The sequence below is a fragment of the Equus asinus genome, chromosome 17 (genome assembly GCF_041296235.1).
Source record: "Equus asinus isolate D_3611 breed Donkey chromosome 17, EquAss-T2T_v2, whole genome shotgun sequence".
Taxonomy (NCBI): domain Eukaryota; kingdom Metazoa; phylum Chordata; class Mammalia; order Perissodactyla; family Equidae; genus Equus; species Equus asinus.
The window spans coordinates 17,584,867-17,601,329 of NC_091806.1; the positions used below are offsets into that span (position 1 = coordinate 17,584,867).

The 16,463-nt window shown below is 34.3% G+C and overlaps 1 protein-coding gene and 1 pseudogene across 1 annotated transcript; both read left to right on the forward strand.

The window, feature by feature from the left end:
- The first annotated feature begins 709 nt into the window (after positions 1 to 709).
- Positions 710 to 1,642, forward strand: LOC139040941 (olfactory receptor 5W2-like). The gene has a single exon (XM_070488646.1). It carries the CDS (start codon positions 710 to 712, stop codon positions 1,640 to 1,642), a length of 933 nt encoding a protein of 310 aa, XP_070344747.1.
- Positions 1,643 to 8,827: 7,185 nt separating this feature from the next.
- LOC139040516 (olfactory receptor-like protein OLF2) lies at positions 8,828 to 9,808 on the forward strand (annotated as a pseudogene).
- Positions 9,809 to 16,463: the final 6,655 nt, after the last annotated feature.

Here is a 16,463-nt window from a genome sequence, read left to right on the forward strand (position 1 = left end):
TTTGGTCAAGAGAGTCATCTTTGGCACCAGACAACTCCCACAAATAGGGCATGAGTATTGTGACAGAGTAATAAGAATTTCTAGAGGAAAGGTTTAATGGTTATTTCATGTCTCACCAAAAACTAAACATAATTTAGACCAGGAACAGTAACATAATCATTTTCATTATTATTCGTTAATGATACTCACTGTTTCTAGAATTAACATCAAGTCTTTTAAGCCAACCATATTGAGGAACGTAACAATGGTAATCATTTTTTGTGTCCATGTGACTATTTTCAGGCTTAGAAAATGGTTAGTCCTACATCTTACAGCCTGGTCCTACTAACATCGTCTCTTCCACATTATTTTGAGTGTAGAATGAGATATTAATTCATCTAAATCTACGCCAGAGAGAAGAAAGTTAAAGTCTGGAGAAATAGAACTTATAGAAATTCACGTATATTATGAACGATATGTACACCAGATAAAAATTTTCCAATATCTATCTCAATTTATTTTTTATCATTCTCAAATACTTAGCAACCCTTCTTTAATTGATGAGTAATTTAATGGGAACATGGCTGGATAATTTTCTGAGCATTAAAAAACAATTACAGAAAGAAATTGTGTTCTCCTGTTCAAATATTTGTGGACTTCTGGAAAAGTTAAAATGTATCTATCATTTTTTTTATTATTTCCTCATAAATTTAGGTAAGAACAAAGAGGAATGGTTGGAGAAAATTGCTGCTCCTTGAATGGATTCATTTTCTTGGGAATGTCCAATAACCCTGGGATTAAAGTGATCCTGTTTACCATGTTTATAGTTGTTTATCTCATTAATTTGGGGGGAAATCTTGGAATGATTGCTTTAATTAGAATGGATTCCCAACTGCACACACCGATGTACTTTTTCCTCAGCCACCTCTCTTTCTGTGACCTTTGTTATTCCACAGCAATTGGTCCCAAGATGCTGGTGGATGTATTTGCCAAGAACAAATCAATCCCCTTCTATGGCTGTACTCTGCAATTCTTCATCTTCTGTACCTTTGCAGATTCTGAGTGGCTATTGTTGGCTGTGATGGCCTTTGATCAGTACAAGGCCATTAGAAACCCGTTGCTCTATGTAGCCAACATGTCCAATCGAGTGTGCTCCCTGCTCCTGGCTGGGGTTTATCTGGTGGGAATGGCAGATGCTTTGATGCACACCTCATTAACATTCCACTTATGCTTCTGTGGGTCAAATGAGATTAATCATTTCTTCTGTGATTTACGACCACTTTTCCTCCTTTCCTGCTCTGATACACAAGTCAATGTGTTGGTATTATTCACCATTTTTGGCTTCGTTGAACTGAGCAACATTTCAGGAGTTCTTGTCTCTTACTGTTATATTATCCTATCAGTCTTGAAGATCCACTCTGCTGAGGAGAGGTTCAAAGCTTTCTCCACCTGCTCCTCTCACTTAACAGTTGTGGCAATTTTCCAGGGAACTATTCTCTCCACGTATTTCAGGCCGAGTTCTTTATATTCCTCAGATCAAGACAAAATGACCTCATTGTTTTACACACTTGTGATTCCCATGTTAAACCCTCTGATTTATAGCCTGCGGAAAAAGGATGTGAAAGAGGCCCTAGAAAAATTGAGAAGTAAAAGATGGTTTTAAATACTTGTGTGTACACATACACACTCACACATTTAATGATTGTTATTTTCATAAAATTATATAATATGATACAAGAGAAACATAATTTTCTCACATATTTAAATAAATGAGTATCTGTACTAAAGCTCAACCACAAGAAAATGTTGCAGTTCCCCAAATCTGTCAAGATTTACCATGGTCTTGAATTTAGTTGTGATCCATCTTTTTGTAGAAAATGTTCCCAAACCTTCTAATTTTGCCACTTTTTTTAATCATACTTTCACTCAAGCATCATTTCAAGTACTAAGATTTATTGTGTTCACTATGTGTTCTTTGTGCATTTAGATGCTCTGCATTTCAGGATGAATCCAGGAGTTTCTATACTAATAAACTCTATAATGAAGAAAAATAAATAGACGTTACTTAACTGAACACTCAAATAATTCATAATAAGGCTCAAAACTTTCATAAAGTTAAAAATTGGAGGTTAACAATCTAGAAAAAATGTGAAAATCTAGTCGGTAGAAGAAAAGCTTCCCTGGATGGAAATGAATATCTGAATAGTCTTAGATCTAAAAAGAAATGCGATTTGGGGAGCAGAAAGGATTCTAGGAAGAGGGCCTGACAGGTACAGAATTCTTCACGTGGCCGATTTTATAACGTTTTAGCATTAAAGAATCCCAAGGATAGGTTATAAAGAGCAATGTAAAGTGCCTTGATAAATTACATCATTGCGCTGTAATTATTTACTATCAACTCCTCTATCACTTCTTGCAGGAAGCTTCTCTTCAATTCCTCCCCTTTCTCAGCTTTGGTTAAATGTCCCTTTTTATAGTTCACAGACAGCTGTCTCCTTTAAGCATTGTTTTAATACCACCCTGCTCATTCAATCACCGTCTCTAATACGCAATTTTGAGCCATTTTTGCTCAAGGACTGAGAATTCCATCCCTTTTATCCAAAGTACCTGCATAGTGTTTGGGACAGCAAAAGGCAAAACAAACAAATAAAAACAATAAAATAAAATTGTAGATAGCATATTTGACTGCCTATTAGATGTGAGTAAAACAAAATTAACTGAAGTTATGGTATGTGGCTTGAACATATATACTTTATAACTTTTATGAAAGTACGTATAGTGGATGTGGATACTAAAGTAATGGATCTGTGAAGACATACATGCCGATTACACTTAAAGTAAAGAGCATTTGCCTACGTATGTTCTTAATATTTGTCTGTGTCATCTGTCTCTGCTATTGCTTCTGACAGTTAAAGCACGGAATCAGCTTGTTGAGACAACGTGGTTATGGCTACAGATTTGAAGGACCTTGAAAGACTCAAGGTTACTCTTTATTATCCATTAGAATGATAGAAGTTAAAGGCCATTGAATGTCTTAGATTTTCTAGTTGCCATTGTAAAATGCCTTTGCGGGAAGTCATTTCAAAATGGAAGTAAAACCCAAGAAGACTCTCTGATTTTCCAAAGAGCATTTGTGGGACAGTGTGACCTATCACATTATCATGACAGAAAAAAAAATATTATGGAGACTATTTCTCTTCTTTTTGACAAAAGGCTTTAAGGGTTTTCAACTGAACTATATTTCCTCAGTTAACAAATGCTCTTCTGGAATTGTTACTTATGAGTAGCAGCATGGTAGAAAACACTGTTTGAAATGTATTGTCTAAGAAAAATGGGATGTCAGTGGATCGCTGCTAATTTAGATGAAGTAAATATTTCACCTTTTTAACTTATCTCCCTCCATTATGAAAAGTACATATTTTAGAATCAAAAGACTGATTATCTATATATTGACAGTTTTATCAGGATGAAAGGGTTTGAACTAAAGAGATGAGAATGTTAAGCCCTGTAAATGAAATTCCAAACTTAGAATTGATTGATTGAATTAATTGTGTGCTTCCTCACCCTGAATATATTAGGCTTAATAACACATTACAAGGAATATATTTTTAGGAGATTCATGACCGAAATAGAACTTTGGGGAGATGTCGTCTAAGGACTCTTTTATCTCCATATTCTACATAAATAGGGGACACCACATCAAAATACTATGATGTTTTATAGCCTCTCTACTTCCATTCTATCATTCCCTTCCCTTCTTCGGTTCTCTACATGACATCGTTCTCACACATCCCCAGTGACTGATGGACAATGTAATTGTCCAAATATTTTGGGGGTTAAGGAAAGGTCTTTAATGATAGTGACATAGGAAGCTCATGAACTCCCCTTTTCCCATGGACACGCCAAATGAACAGCTACACATGCCACAATTCCCTCTGAAGGAAATCAAAACACCAGCTGAGTGACTCTTACACATCAGAAGAATGAAAAAATATCCACAATGAAATGGCTAGGAAAAGCTGAGACAGACTTTTGTAATAAATCCCACCCCCAGCACAGGGACATACAATTGGGAGGAAACCTCTAGCTCTCAGCTTCTCCCTGACAAGTGAACGATTTGGACTCCACAACTAGAAGCCCAACTTTTAAGACTCTCAGCAGAGGGATAGGCCTCCAAATCCTCTATCCTTGAAAGCCAATGGGACTTGTTTAAACAAGACCCATGAGAGTGTAGCAAATAAAGAAGTAGTTATTAAGAGAAGCCAGCACTAGCTGCAGCTATCACACCAGGGCTCAGAACTGAGAGAACAGGCAGAAAATCTCTCAGTCTTTCCCTGAATGGAATCTATACGCAAACATTAAAAGCTACTGCCTCAGGGACAGGCTGTTAATTTAGCAAGCATTGTGTGGCTGACTGAGATCCTCCCTGGAGATCAGAAAAGCCTGTGGGCACCCCCCTCCACTCTCTCCCTCTTGTTCACCTCAAGTCAGAAGTATATCCCTGAAAGGATCTTGCATAGACATCTGCACCCCAGCTTTTGTGATTGCTATCTGAGGAACATATCCCCAGATATCCTGGCTCTGATAACCAACAGGACTTCCATTCAGGAATACCACTGAAGTTTAAAATCATGCCAAGCACACAATGGTATGAAACTAGACAACACACAGAAGTAGAAAACTGGAAAATTCACAAATAGATAAAGAATAATCAACATGCTCTTGAACAACCAATGGGTCAAAATAAAAATCAATAGAGAATTCAAAAAAATATCTTGAGATAAATAAAAATACAAATATAACATGCCTAAAGTTAAGGGATGTGGCAAAAGCAGTTCTAAGATGGAAGCTTATAGTTAGAAATGCTTACATTAAGGAAAAAAAGGTCTCAAATAAACACCCTAACTTTATACCTCAAGGAACTAGAAAGAACAAACTAAGTCCAAAGTTAGTAAAAGGAATGAAATAACAAACATCAGAGCTTAAATAAATGAAAGAGAGACTAAAAAGACATAGAAAAGATCAATCAAAAAAGAGCTGGTATTTAAAGGATACACAAAATACATAAATCTTTTGCTAGACTTACAAAGAGAAAAAACGGAAGACAAAAATAAATAATATTACAAATGAAAGAAGATACATTATACTTGGTATCGCACAAAGAATCATAGAAGACCGCTATGAACAATTATACATCAAGAAATTGGACACCTTAGAAGAAACTGAGAAATTCCTAGAACACACAACTCACAGAGAATGAATCATGAAGAAACAGATAATCTGAACAGACCAATTACTAGTAAGGAGAGTGAATCAGTAACCAAAAAACTCCCAACAAAGTCCAGGACCAGATGGCTTCTCTGTGAATTCTACCAACATTTAAAGAATTAATACCCATCTCTCTCAAACTCTTGAAAAAACCGAAGATGAGGGAACCCTTCCAAACTCATTTTATAAGGTCAGTATTACCCTGATACCAAAATCAGATAAGGAAACTGCAAGAAAATAAAATTAAAAGCCAATATGTTTGATGCACGTAGACGTGAAAATCCTCAGCAAAATTTCAGCAGACTAAATTCAAAAGTCAATTAAAAGGATCATATACCACAATCAAGTGGGATTTATGCCACAGATGCAAGGATGGTTCAACATCTGCAAATCAATCAATACAACGAATTAACAAAATGAAGGATAAAAATTATATGATCCTCTCAATAGATGCAGAAAAAACAAGTGACAAAATTCAACATCCTTCCATGATAAAACTCAGCAAACTAGGTGTAGAAGTGACTTACCTCAATATAAATAAGGGCAATAAATGACAAGCCCACAAGTAACATCATAGTCAACAGTGAAAGGTGAAATCTTTCCCTCTAAGATGAGGAACAAGACAAGGATTCCCATTCTTGTTAGTTTTAGCCAACATAGTGCTGAAAGTCCTAGCCAGAGCAATTAGGAAATAAAAGAAAGAAAAGCCATCCAAATCAGAAAGCAAGAAATCAAATTGTCTCTATTTGCAGATGACATGATATTGTATATACAAAACCCTAAAGACTCCTCTGAAGAACACTTAGAACTAATAAACAAATTCAGTAAAGTTGCTAAAAACAAAATCATTGTACAAAAATCAGTTGCGTTTCTATACACTAATAATGATCTATTAGAAACAGAGTTTAAGAAAACAATCTTATTTATAATAGAATCAAAAAGAATAGAATAAAATACTTAGGAATAAATTTAACCAAGGAAGTGAAAGATATATATATTGAAAACTGTAAGTTATTGATGAAAGTAATTGAACACACAAATAAATAGAACAATGTTCCATGTTCTGGAATCAGAAGAATTAATATTGTTAGTTTAAAATCAGGAAGTGTGATGCCCTTAGTTTTCTTCTGCTTTCTCAAGACTTTTAACTATTCCAGGTGTCTTTTGATTCCATACAAATGTCAGGATTATTTTCCTATTTCTGTGATAAACACTATTGGGATTTTGATAGAGCTTTCATTAAATGTGTAGATCACTTTAGGTAGTATAGATATTTTAACAATATTTAGAGAGGACACAAATTTACACTCAAATACTTCTCACCTTTGCAATATTACAATGAATAAAGGCAAAACTAAATTTTTTTAGAAAAATAGGATCTTGGATTTTCTTAAAGCTTTTTCCATACACTCACGTATGTGTGATCAATATTAGCTGAAATGGTCTCCAAAAGCCTCTTTATTTTTACTATTGGTCCATCACTCACCTAACCACTTAAAATATTTAAGAAGTATTGAATTAGACATTAGTTGTGCAAGTCCTGGTGCTAGGGCTACGGGAACTATGCAAATTAGCCAAACACTGCTATTATTTCTAAGGAGATTGCAATGTGGTAAAAGACATAGGTAAGAATAAAATAAAGATAATTTAAAGAAACTGTGGTAGGTATAGCGGACATAATACAGTCATAAAATAATCGACAACTGATTGAATGATGTGACTGGAGAAATGGAATCACATGGACTTAATGAAAAAAAAGTATTTATTATAGCCATTGTAAAATTGGTATGTTTTTAGTGCAAAGGTGAAGGATATTGTTTCAGAAATGAAAGAAACATAAAAATAATTAAAGATAAATAATAGTTAAAATAATTTATTAAACACATTAATGCAATAAATTCAACAGGATAAATAAGAATTGAAATTAAAAAATTAAGTAAAGGACTTCTTTGAGTTTAATTAGATGTCTGATTTCACTGGAGGAAGATTCTGTAGACTTAGGGTAGCAATGACTCACAGTATGAAATAATTTTACCTTCCTGACATTGATCGATCTGGTTCAAGCGTGAAGAATTAAAAGTTCAGCGTTTGCTGAAGTTGTTGAAGCATTCACAGGGGAAAATTCAGAACTAGAAACCTAATTAATTGCATGCTTGCATAGTCCAAAACTGTGAGGGTGTAGGCTTTAGCGATTTAAGTCCCAAGTATCACTAAGAAAAGTAAAATGTGATCTGTCTATATTGTTCAGCTGACAGCTGTAAACACAGAAAACAAGCTGCTCACAGGTTGGTTTCGGAGTCACCAAATTTAAAAAGTGAAGAATAAAAACGTTACATTTGGAAAAATGAGGAAGCAAATATTTAGAAAGCTGTAACTAAATTTTTTTTACTTACTTCCTCTAGTTATTCGTCTGAAACCTAATGGCAAAAAATGATATTCCTTAATAAAGCAGGGTGAATTCACTTCATTTTTATTAGCAAATGAACAGTTTTACTTATACCTTAGCCCAAATTAAGATGAATAATGTTTATTTTTTTAATCAGTGTGGAAAAGTATATGAAAATTTAAGGTGTTTTTCTAGTATTTTTAAATAGTAAAAATTGAGATATCACAATACAAATACTAATTACTGTATATTCAACCCCATACAAACCAGATATCACATTTAATCATCTAGAAAATAATGAGACCATCATTCATATTCCATCAGAGAGACATAGGTGCATGCACACACACACACACACACACACACACACACACACACATACAGAAGCCTATATACCAAAGATATATTCATTATTTCTATTCAAACCTCTATTTTTAATGAATGAGTCAGGTTTAAAATCTAAAGGGATGGAAACGTACATGTTAAATTCTGTATACCCACTTGTTTTTTAGCATTTTTTGCTTTTTCTTGTCAAGGGAAATGTCCTTTGCCACCAGACTGCTCTGACATGTAGGTAATAATAATGAGGCAATTCAGAAATATATTCTAGAGAAAATTTATTAAAATATATTTAATGTCTCAATAAATAGTAAAACAATGTAGACCAAAAACATTAACATCATATTGTTCATTATTTTTGAAACACAAATATGTTCATTGTGTCTGAATTTAATACGTCTTAAGCAAATCATGATTTTTGAAGAATTCACTAAGATTAATCACTTTTAAGCCAAATTGGATATTTATTTTTCAAATATAAGGCTGTATAATCCAGCTTTGTCTTTAATTTAGGTGTCATTTTCGTATTACCTTTGACATGTAATGAGCTTTCAGTTCATGACTGATTGCTGAGATACATCAGTGAGGGTTCACACAAGCCACATATCTTATAGATGACATCTAAATTTAAAATCAAACTTTCTCAAAATCCTGTCCCAGACACTTTAACTTTTGTAAACAACATAACAATCAAACTTGTTTAGGCTATGTTCTGATGATAAAGAATATAGCGTACTGAAATAATTCCTTTCTGACTTACAGATTATATTTTTGTGCGCATCAAGAAGAGTTAAAACTTTGATCTACCCTTTCCTTGATCATTTCTGTAGCATTTTAGAAGAAAAATAAAGAAGAATGAATGAGGAAAATTGCTCTTCTTGGAATGAATTCCTCCTCTTGGAGAAGGAATTCCAGTACCCCTGGAATCAAAGTGATCCTATTTACCATGTTTCTAGTTGTTTACATCATTAATCTTGTTGCAAATCTTAGGATGATCATTTTAGTTAGAAAGGATTCCCAGCTTCACACTCTGGTGTATTTCTTTCTCAGCCACCTCTCCTTCAGTGATCTCTGCTATTCCACAGCAATTGGACCCAAAATGCTGGTGGGTTTCATTGCCAAGAACAAGTCAATTCCCCTCTATGACTGTGCTCGGCAATTCTTGATCTTCTCTACCTTTGTAGATTCTGAGTGTCTACTGCTGGCAGTCATGGCCTTTGATCAGTACAAGGTCATTGGCAACCCTTGCTCTACACAGTCAACTTGTCCAGCAGAGTGTGCTCTCTGCTCGTGGCTGAAGCTTACATGGTGGGCATTACAGATGCTTCAATAAATACAACATTAATATTCCACTTATGTTTCTGTGGGTCAAATGAGATTAACCATTTCTTCTGTGATGTCCCCTCCCCCCCATTGCTCTCTTGCTCAGACACACAGGTCAATGAGTTAGTGACATTCACCATTTTTGGCTCCATTGAACTGATTACTTTTTCAGGACTTTTTGTGTCTTATTGATATATCACCCTAGCTGTGATAAGGATCCACTCTGCTGAAGGGAGGTTCAAAGTTTTCTTCACTTGCATCTCCCACTTAACTGCTGTGGCAATTTTTCATGGAAGTCTACTGTTCATGTATTTCCAACCAAGTTCTTCCTACTCCCTAGATCAAGACAAAATGACCTCATTGGTTTACACCCTTGTGATTCCTATGTTAAACCCTATGATTTACAGCCTACAGAATAAGGATGGGAAAGAGGTACTGAAAAACTTAAAAAGTGGTTCTATTGAAAAGTTTCATGTAAATATTTTTCCTCTGAACTTATACTGTAATACATGAAGATCAAAATTTTTTTGACTAATGTAGGGTGATCCAATAAGTACTTATGCTATCTTATAACCATACCAAAATTTGTCATTCCATACATATGCCATGCTTCATTTTAGGTCTTGAATTTATATTTGGTACTCCCTATTTGTGGAAAAGTTCTTATTTTCCCCAATTTCTATTTTACCAATGTTTCATTTGTGCATTATATAATTTTCTAAAAGTTATTGACTGTATCCAAATACCCATTGCACTTTTGGGTGCTTTGTATTTCATAGTGAATCCAGCACTTTTTAAAAATTTTTTCTGTTTTTTTTCCTGAGGAAGATTCACCGTGAAACAACATCTGTGCCAATATTCCACTATTTTGTATGTGGGTCACTAAAACTGCATGGCCACTGGTTAGTGGTATAGATCCGTGTCTGGGACCAAACCTGGGCCACTGAAGCAGAGGGTGACAAACTTAACCACTATGCCACAGGGTCAGCCCCTCTGAATCCAGCAGTTTTTATATTAGTGAGTCTTATCATTTAAAGAAAGTGACAAATAGTAATTAAATAATTAATCAGATTAGAGTCATGTATTGCTTAACAACAGGGATATCTTCCTAGAAATACGTTGTTAGGCAATTTGTCATTGGGCCAACATCACAGAGTATACTTACATAAACCTAGATGGTATAGCCTACTACACACCTAGACTATACAATACTAATCTTATGGGGCCACCATCGTATATGTGGTCCATCATTGACTGAAATATCATTATTCAGTGCATGACTCTATTTATAATAAACCATAATTATGCCACAATGTAAAAGGACTGAACACTATAAACCCAAAGCAGGTTGTTCAGATATAGTGAAGGAAGTTAAAAAGTGCTTCCTCAAAATGGAGAAAATTAATCTGAGGTTTCAGATTAAAAAGTAAGTCGGAGTAAACTGAAAGATGCAAGTAGGTAGAGAAAGCATTCTAGGCAAATGGACCAGCAATTACAGGGGCCCTGAGTGGGCAGAATCATGTCATTTCTGTGGAATTTAAAGAAAACCAATGTGGTAGGTTATAGAGCTGTAATTCACAACCCAGTCACTTCCTCCAGGGGGCTTTCCTTCCGTCCAGTACTCAAGTTTGTTCCACAGACCACCCTGCTCTTCAGAACACTGTTGAATCTATGACTACGTTTTCTAAATCCTTATCTTCAGTGTGAGATTATGAACATTCTGAGTTTAAGAGCTGTGTATTTTATCAATTTACCCAAGAAGCAGCATAGCACTTAGGTAAAGAAAGAAAGAAAAAAGAAAGATACCAAAAAAGTTATTTTCTAATATTAATTCATATGAAACCAAAAATAATCACTGAGGGTCTAGTATGCGACTTGAATTCATTTTTTTTGTATCTTATATGTAAGCTCATAAAGTGGTTGTGGATGCTAAAAGTAATGGAAAGTTAAAAACATACAAATAAATAATTTGGAAAATAATTAAACCAAGGAACTCTTATCTGAATGTATACAAGATATTTAATGATTTCATCTGTGCCTGCTCTAGCTTGATGATGATCAAATCACTAGAAGTGGTTTGGTTAGAAACAGGACAAGGACACACATCTGAAAGATCATACACGAATCAAGGACACTCATATGTTTGCTACAATTGCACAAGCAATGTCATTCAATATCTAAGGCTATGTAGGTGCCCTTGGAAAATACCTTTCAGTGAAAAAATTTCAGATGGACAGCAAAGCCCAAATAGGACAATGATACTCCTCTGCTTTTTAGGGTGATAGTCTTTTTGGGATTCTGAGACCTGATAGAGGGATATATAAAGGTAGAAAAAAACAATAGGGAAATGTTTCTTTGAGTCATAATATCTCCTCATTCAATCCATGCTATTGTGGACATGTTACCTATGAATTATGTACTACCTTGAACAGCAGTCTGGCAGGAGAGATCAAATCAGACTAAAGCCCAAGCAAAGCTTGGTGTCAATCTCAGAAGTATAAAGATGCCATCGAGTAGCACAACGCTCTCCCATAAAACAACTGAAATATATTCAAAATCAAATTTCATCTGAATCTTGACTCCTATAAGCAAATCTAAGTCTAATATGTGAACTAGAGAGAAGAAAATGTTAAGTCCATTAATGAGATATTTCAAGCTCAATAAAAGAGAGCCTAAAAATGGAATTAATTGATTTTTAAAATTACTTAGTGGAAACATTGGGGAATTCAAGGTTCAACTAGGGGATGGGTTACTGACCTGCAAGAGATTTCTGTCCTGACTTTCTATAGAAAGTCAGGGAAAGCTAGTATTGAAATATTTTAATCTAATTTGCCTTATCTAACTCAACCCTAACTATTCCCTTAACTCTTTCTCTAATCACAAGCATCTCATAGAATACTCACCACCAGTTGGTGACAAATATTATAATTTAGATAAAATATTATCAATGTCTGTACATAATGAGTCAATAGTATGTATCTAGTCCTTCACAAGAGTTCCTTATTTCTGACCAGGCATTGGCATCCCTAACCATAAGGGTAACCAGTGATGACTGATTAGGGTCTATGTATAATGATACAAGCACTTAGCTCACTACTGGTGAAAAGCTGGTTAGCAAAATTTATTAAATCAAAATAGTAAGAATTTTCACTAATTTGATGTATCTAGGTCTTTCCTAAGAGAAAGCAAGTGTAACCTGCTTTAAATCATCTCTAGAAACATGTTATGAAATGGTAAAGCAATGACAAGAAAATTGGGTCTGAACTCTACCATCAATTTACAGTAATTGTGACCTTCAACAAATCACTTTTTCTCTTTGGGCCTTGGTTTCCACCCAGTCAAGAGATGGATTTGAACTAGATAAACTTTATTGTGCATTCCAGCTACCACATTCTGTATCCATTTTGATATGATTCTCTCAATGCATAATGCAGAAACCAACTTCTGTCTTTGGGGAGATTAAGGAGTATCAGATGAGTGTGACTATATCACAATTCTAGGATAATTTGACCTGAAGTGGAAGTGGCAATGATGACATATAGTTAGATAGCATGGGTTGAAGGAGCCACGATATCGTCCAGTGAGACTCATTTAATCGGCTTTCTGTTCTGCATTTTGATTTTAAGAGACACCTAACAAAAGTAGGTATCCAACTTCATTAGTCATCAGGGGAATCACATACTCTACATAATGGCTAAAATTAAAATGACAGATGATATTAACAACTGGTGAGTATGTGGAATAGCTAGAAGACTCACACATTGATGGTGTGATGATGGAAGTCTGAACTGACATACTGATTTGCACAACTGTATGATAATATTTACTAAACGTAAATGTTGTACACACAGACACACACACATTTCCAGCTCTCGGTTTTATACACAAGATAAGTGAAGGTGTATGTATCTCTACCCAAAAACAAGTATAAGAACGTTCACATTAAAATTATGGGGAATAGAAAAAAAGGGAAACAACTGCCTCGCCACATGAAAATAGATACATGAGTGATTGCATATTTATACAAAAGAATGCTATACAATAATAAGAATGAATGTACTGCAACTACATGCAGCAATGTAGATGGACTGCTCAATTTTGTTGTTGAATGAAACAGTACATGCTATAGGCATCTAATTATGGATGGTTGAAAACCCTATGAAACTAATCTATGGTGATAAAAGTCAAGAAAGTAATTATTCCTTGGGGGTAAGAGACTAGTGACTTAGGAGGGAGAAAGTAGAAGTCTTTGGTGATTCTGATAATGCTCTGTTTCTTGGTCTGTGTGATGGCTAAAGGGGTATTATTTTTAAAGTTTTCTAGCTGTGTACTTATCATTTAAGTATTCTCTCAATATATTTTAGATACCAAAAAGCTCTCCAAAAACAACGTCTATTCACCATCATAGTGTAAGAAACTTCAGAATTTTATTATTATGAATTTTTATCTCTAGTAATGCCTTGTATACACTAATGTTTGCCATATTTTTGTAAAATAAATGGTAGAAATTTCATAGAATATTTCAGTGAATAATTATCCCTTTTGCTACTAAAATTGCTGTCTTTTTTGTAAATCAAAATTGTCTTATTCAACTTATGAACACTTCTAATATTGGTCCCATCACCAAGGAGATTTAATGAACCTGGTTTTCCTTGGTATCACTATCATGCACTGAGCTAATTCACAACAGCCTGTGACTCAGGGCTATATAGCTGTTTTCTGAAGGAGGGAGGGTATAAGTAGACAATTGCCTACATAGTATTATGGTGGCACCAGGGAAGTCATTTAGATACAGACTTTTTCTCACATACTTATCTCTAATATCTTAATTTCCAACTAAATCATTTTCTTTCATGGTCTTCAATTAAATACAAATTCTTTTAAGAGGTTAGTTAACAAATTTGTAATAATAATGTAGTCCCTAAAACTCAGATTTTAATGGAAAACATTGGAGGGAAGTTAGACTAAATGCTCTTCAGGGGCAGTCATGTTTACGAAGTTAAATTTATGTTCTGTCTAAACCAAGTGCAATTCAGATGGCCAGAGACTTGCCATCACTGGAGACAGAGAAGTACCTGATGAAAAAAATATTTTTTGAAAATAATCAGAATAAAGTGATCAAGGACAATTCCTACTACTTCAAATACGCTCCAGAGCAGTAGATAATGGTAGTGAAACTCTTGGATAACACAAATGCACCAGCATCTTTAGTTTAAAGGGGAGCAAATTATTACAATTTCTTAGTTTGAGCTTGGCTTCAACAATACCTCCTAGGCTAGTAAATTTAGTTACAAAAAGTAACAATAAAAAGTGAAAAAGCATTGAAATATATCACTAAGAGCCATTTTCCCCAAATCAATTATACTTTGTTTTATGATTTTAAATTTTGATGTGGTCTGGATTTATAGGAACTTTGAAAAAAAAGGCTATGTCCTTTTCTAGTTCCTAGTGAAGATTTAGAAGAAAAAAATACCCGTAAAATTTATGTACCTACACTAGTTGATGCTTATCACTTCATAAATTGCTTTTGTGCACACAAATTTTGTATTGACTCGAATTGTTTTAAATAAATAAATTAACTACAATAAAGCAAAATGTACAGCAAGAGTACATTATTGGACTTTACAATCAACAGTAGACCCTAATGAATGCATAGAAACTTGTGCTTGTCAGCATCTTGCAATGATTCACATATAAAATGTCACTCAAAAGATGACCAATGCAGAGAGTATCCTCCAAGGTTTCCACATTGCACAACTTCAGGGGCACCATTTTACTCATTTTATATGTTCTTCCTGGATTTGTGCAATACAACAACCCATTGAACACCAAAATTAATAATAAATTGTCTGGCTAAGAAAAATAAAACAGATTATATTCAATCTGGAACTCCTTTCTATTTTTCCACTATGCCTCCATCACTGGCAGAATCTTGCCTTGGTTTAGAAGCAGGCATTCGATGACCAGTCAGTTCTCTTAGATCTCTAAGAATCTGTAGACCGCTGTTTTTGTAAATTTAATATGAACACACTATAACATTTAATGAGAGTAGTCAATTGGTATTTTTTCTTAAAAAAAGACTTTTTTCATTATACTGTAGTCAGGAACCTATTAAGAGAAGTGCTTTGGAGTCAGAAAAACATATTGTCTATGAAACTCCAGGAATTTACTGATTAATTCTGTAGAACACTCTTGGAATCTGCATAACGAGGTAATTAGAGACAGCTCAGGAAACACAAGATAATATTTGAAATATGTAATGACAAACATGAAGATGAGTTAAATTAAATAATATATGAAAATCACAAAGCATTTGTTAAGATCTCCATAATGAACTATATTGAATTCATAACTTTTGCCCTCACAAATTCAGTGCTGAATGAAGAGGTGCTTAAAAAACACATTTATAGAAAGGAAGGTAAAAGTACTTTATGGTTAGAAAATTGGAATGCAGTATTTATCTCTCTGTCCCAATGAAGGAGTCCAATGAAAGAGACCAATACTTTTGATCAAGATTCAGGGAGGGTAGAGATTACATTGGTAGCTGTAGGTGAGGGATTTGGGTAGACACAAATTTCACACTTCCAGTAACTTTCAAATCACTACCATGAATAATAGTGCACACAAGTATTTTTGGAAATAAACAGAACTTGGATTTTTTTAAAAAATTTATCCACAGTTTTTTTTTTTTAAGAATCATCCTTGTACATATGAACTGCATTTGTAGAAAAGCCCTCAAATTTGTTTATTTCTACTCTGTGTTGAACATCTACCAGGTTCACGATAAAAAACTATTTAACAACACATATGTGCTGAGTCATCAATCACACCAATCCTTGTGTTAGGAATTGTGGGGATGTAGAAAGACATATGAGATGAGATTAAAAACATTCAATAAAGAGCATACTAAGTGTAGTGGATGCTATACAGTCATAAAATCATTAAACTGAGGGTGATTGACATGTAGTTGGAGGAAAAAAGGAATCAGACAATGACTAATGAAAAAAGCAGTAAATAAGATTACCATATGTCTAAATGGGAGGTGAATGAGAGTTTCTAAGAAATGGAAGACACATGATCAACAATAAATATGAGTTGAAAATCATTATGTAGAGGACCTATTTGAATTTTATTAGACATCTGGTTTCACTGGAGGAGGGTATAGATT

Coding starts and splice junctions, on each gene's coding strand:
- LOC139040941 (XM_070488646.1), top strand. CDS start 710: ATGGTTGGAGAAAATTGCTGCTCCTTGAATGGATTCATTTTCTTGGGA.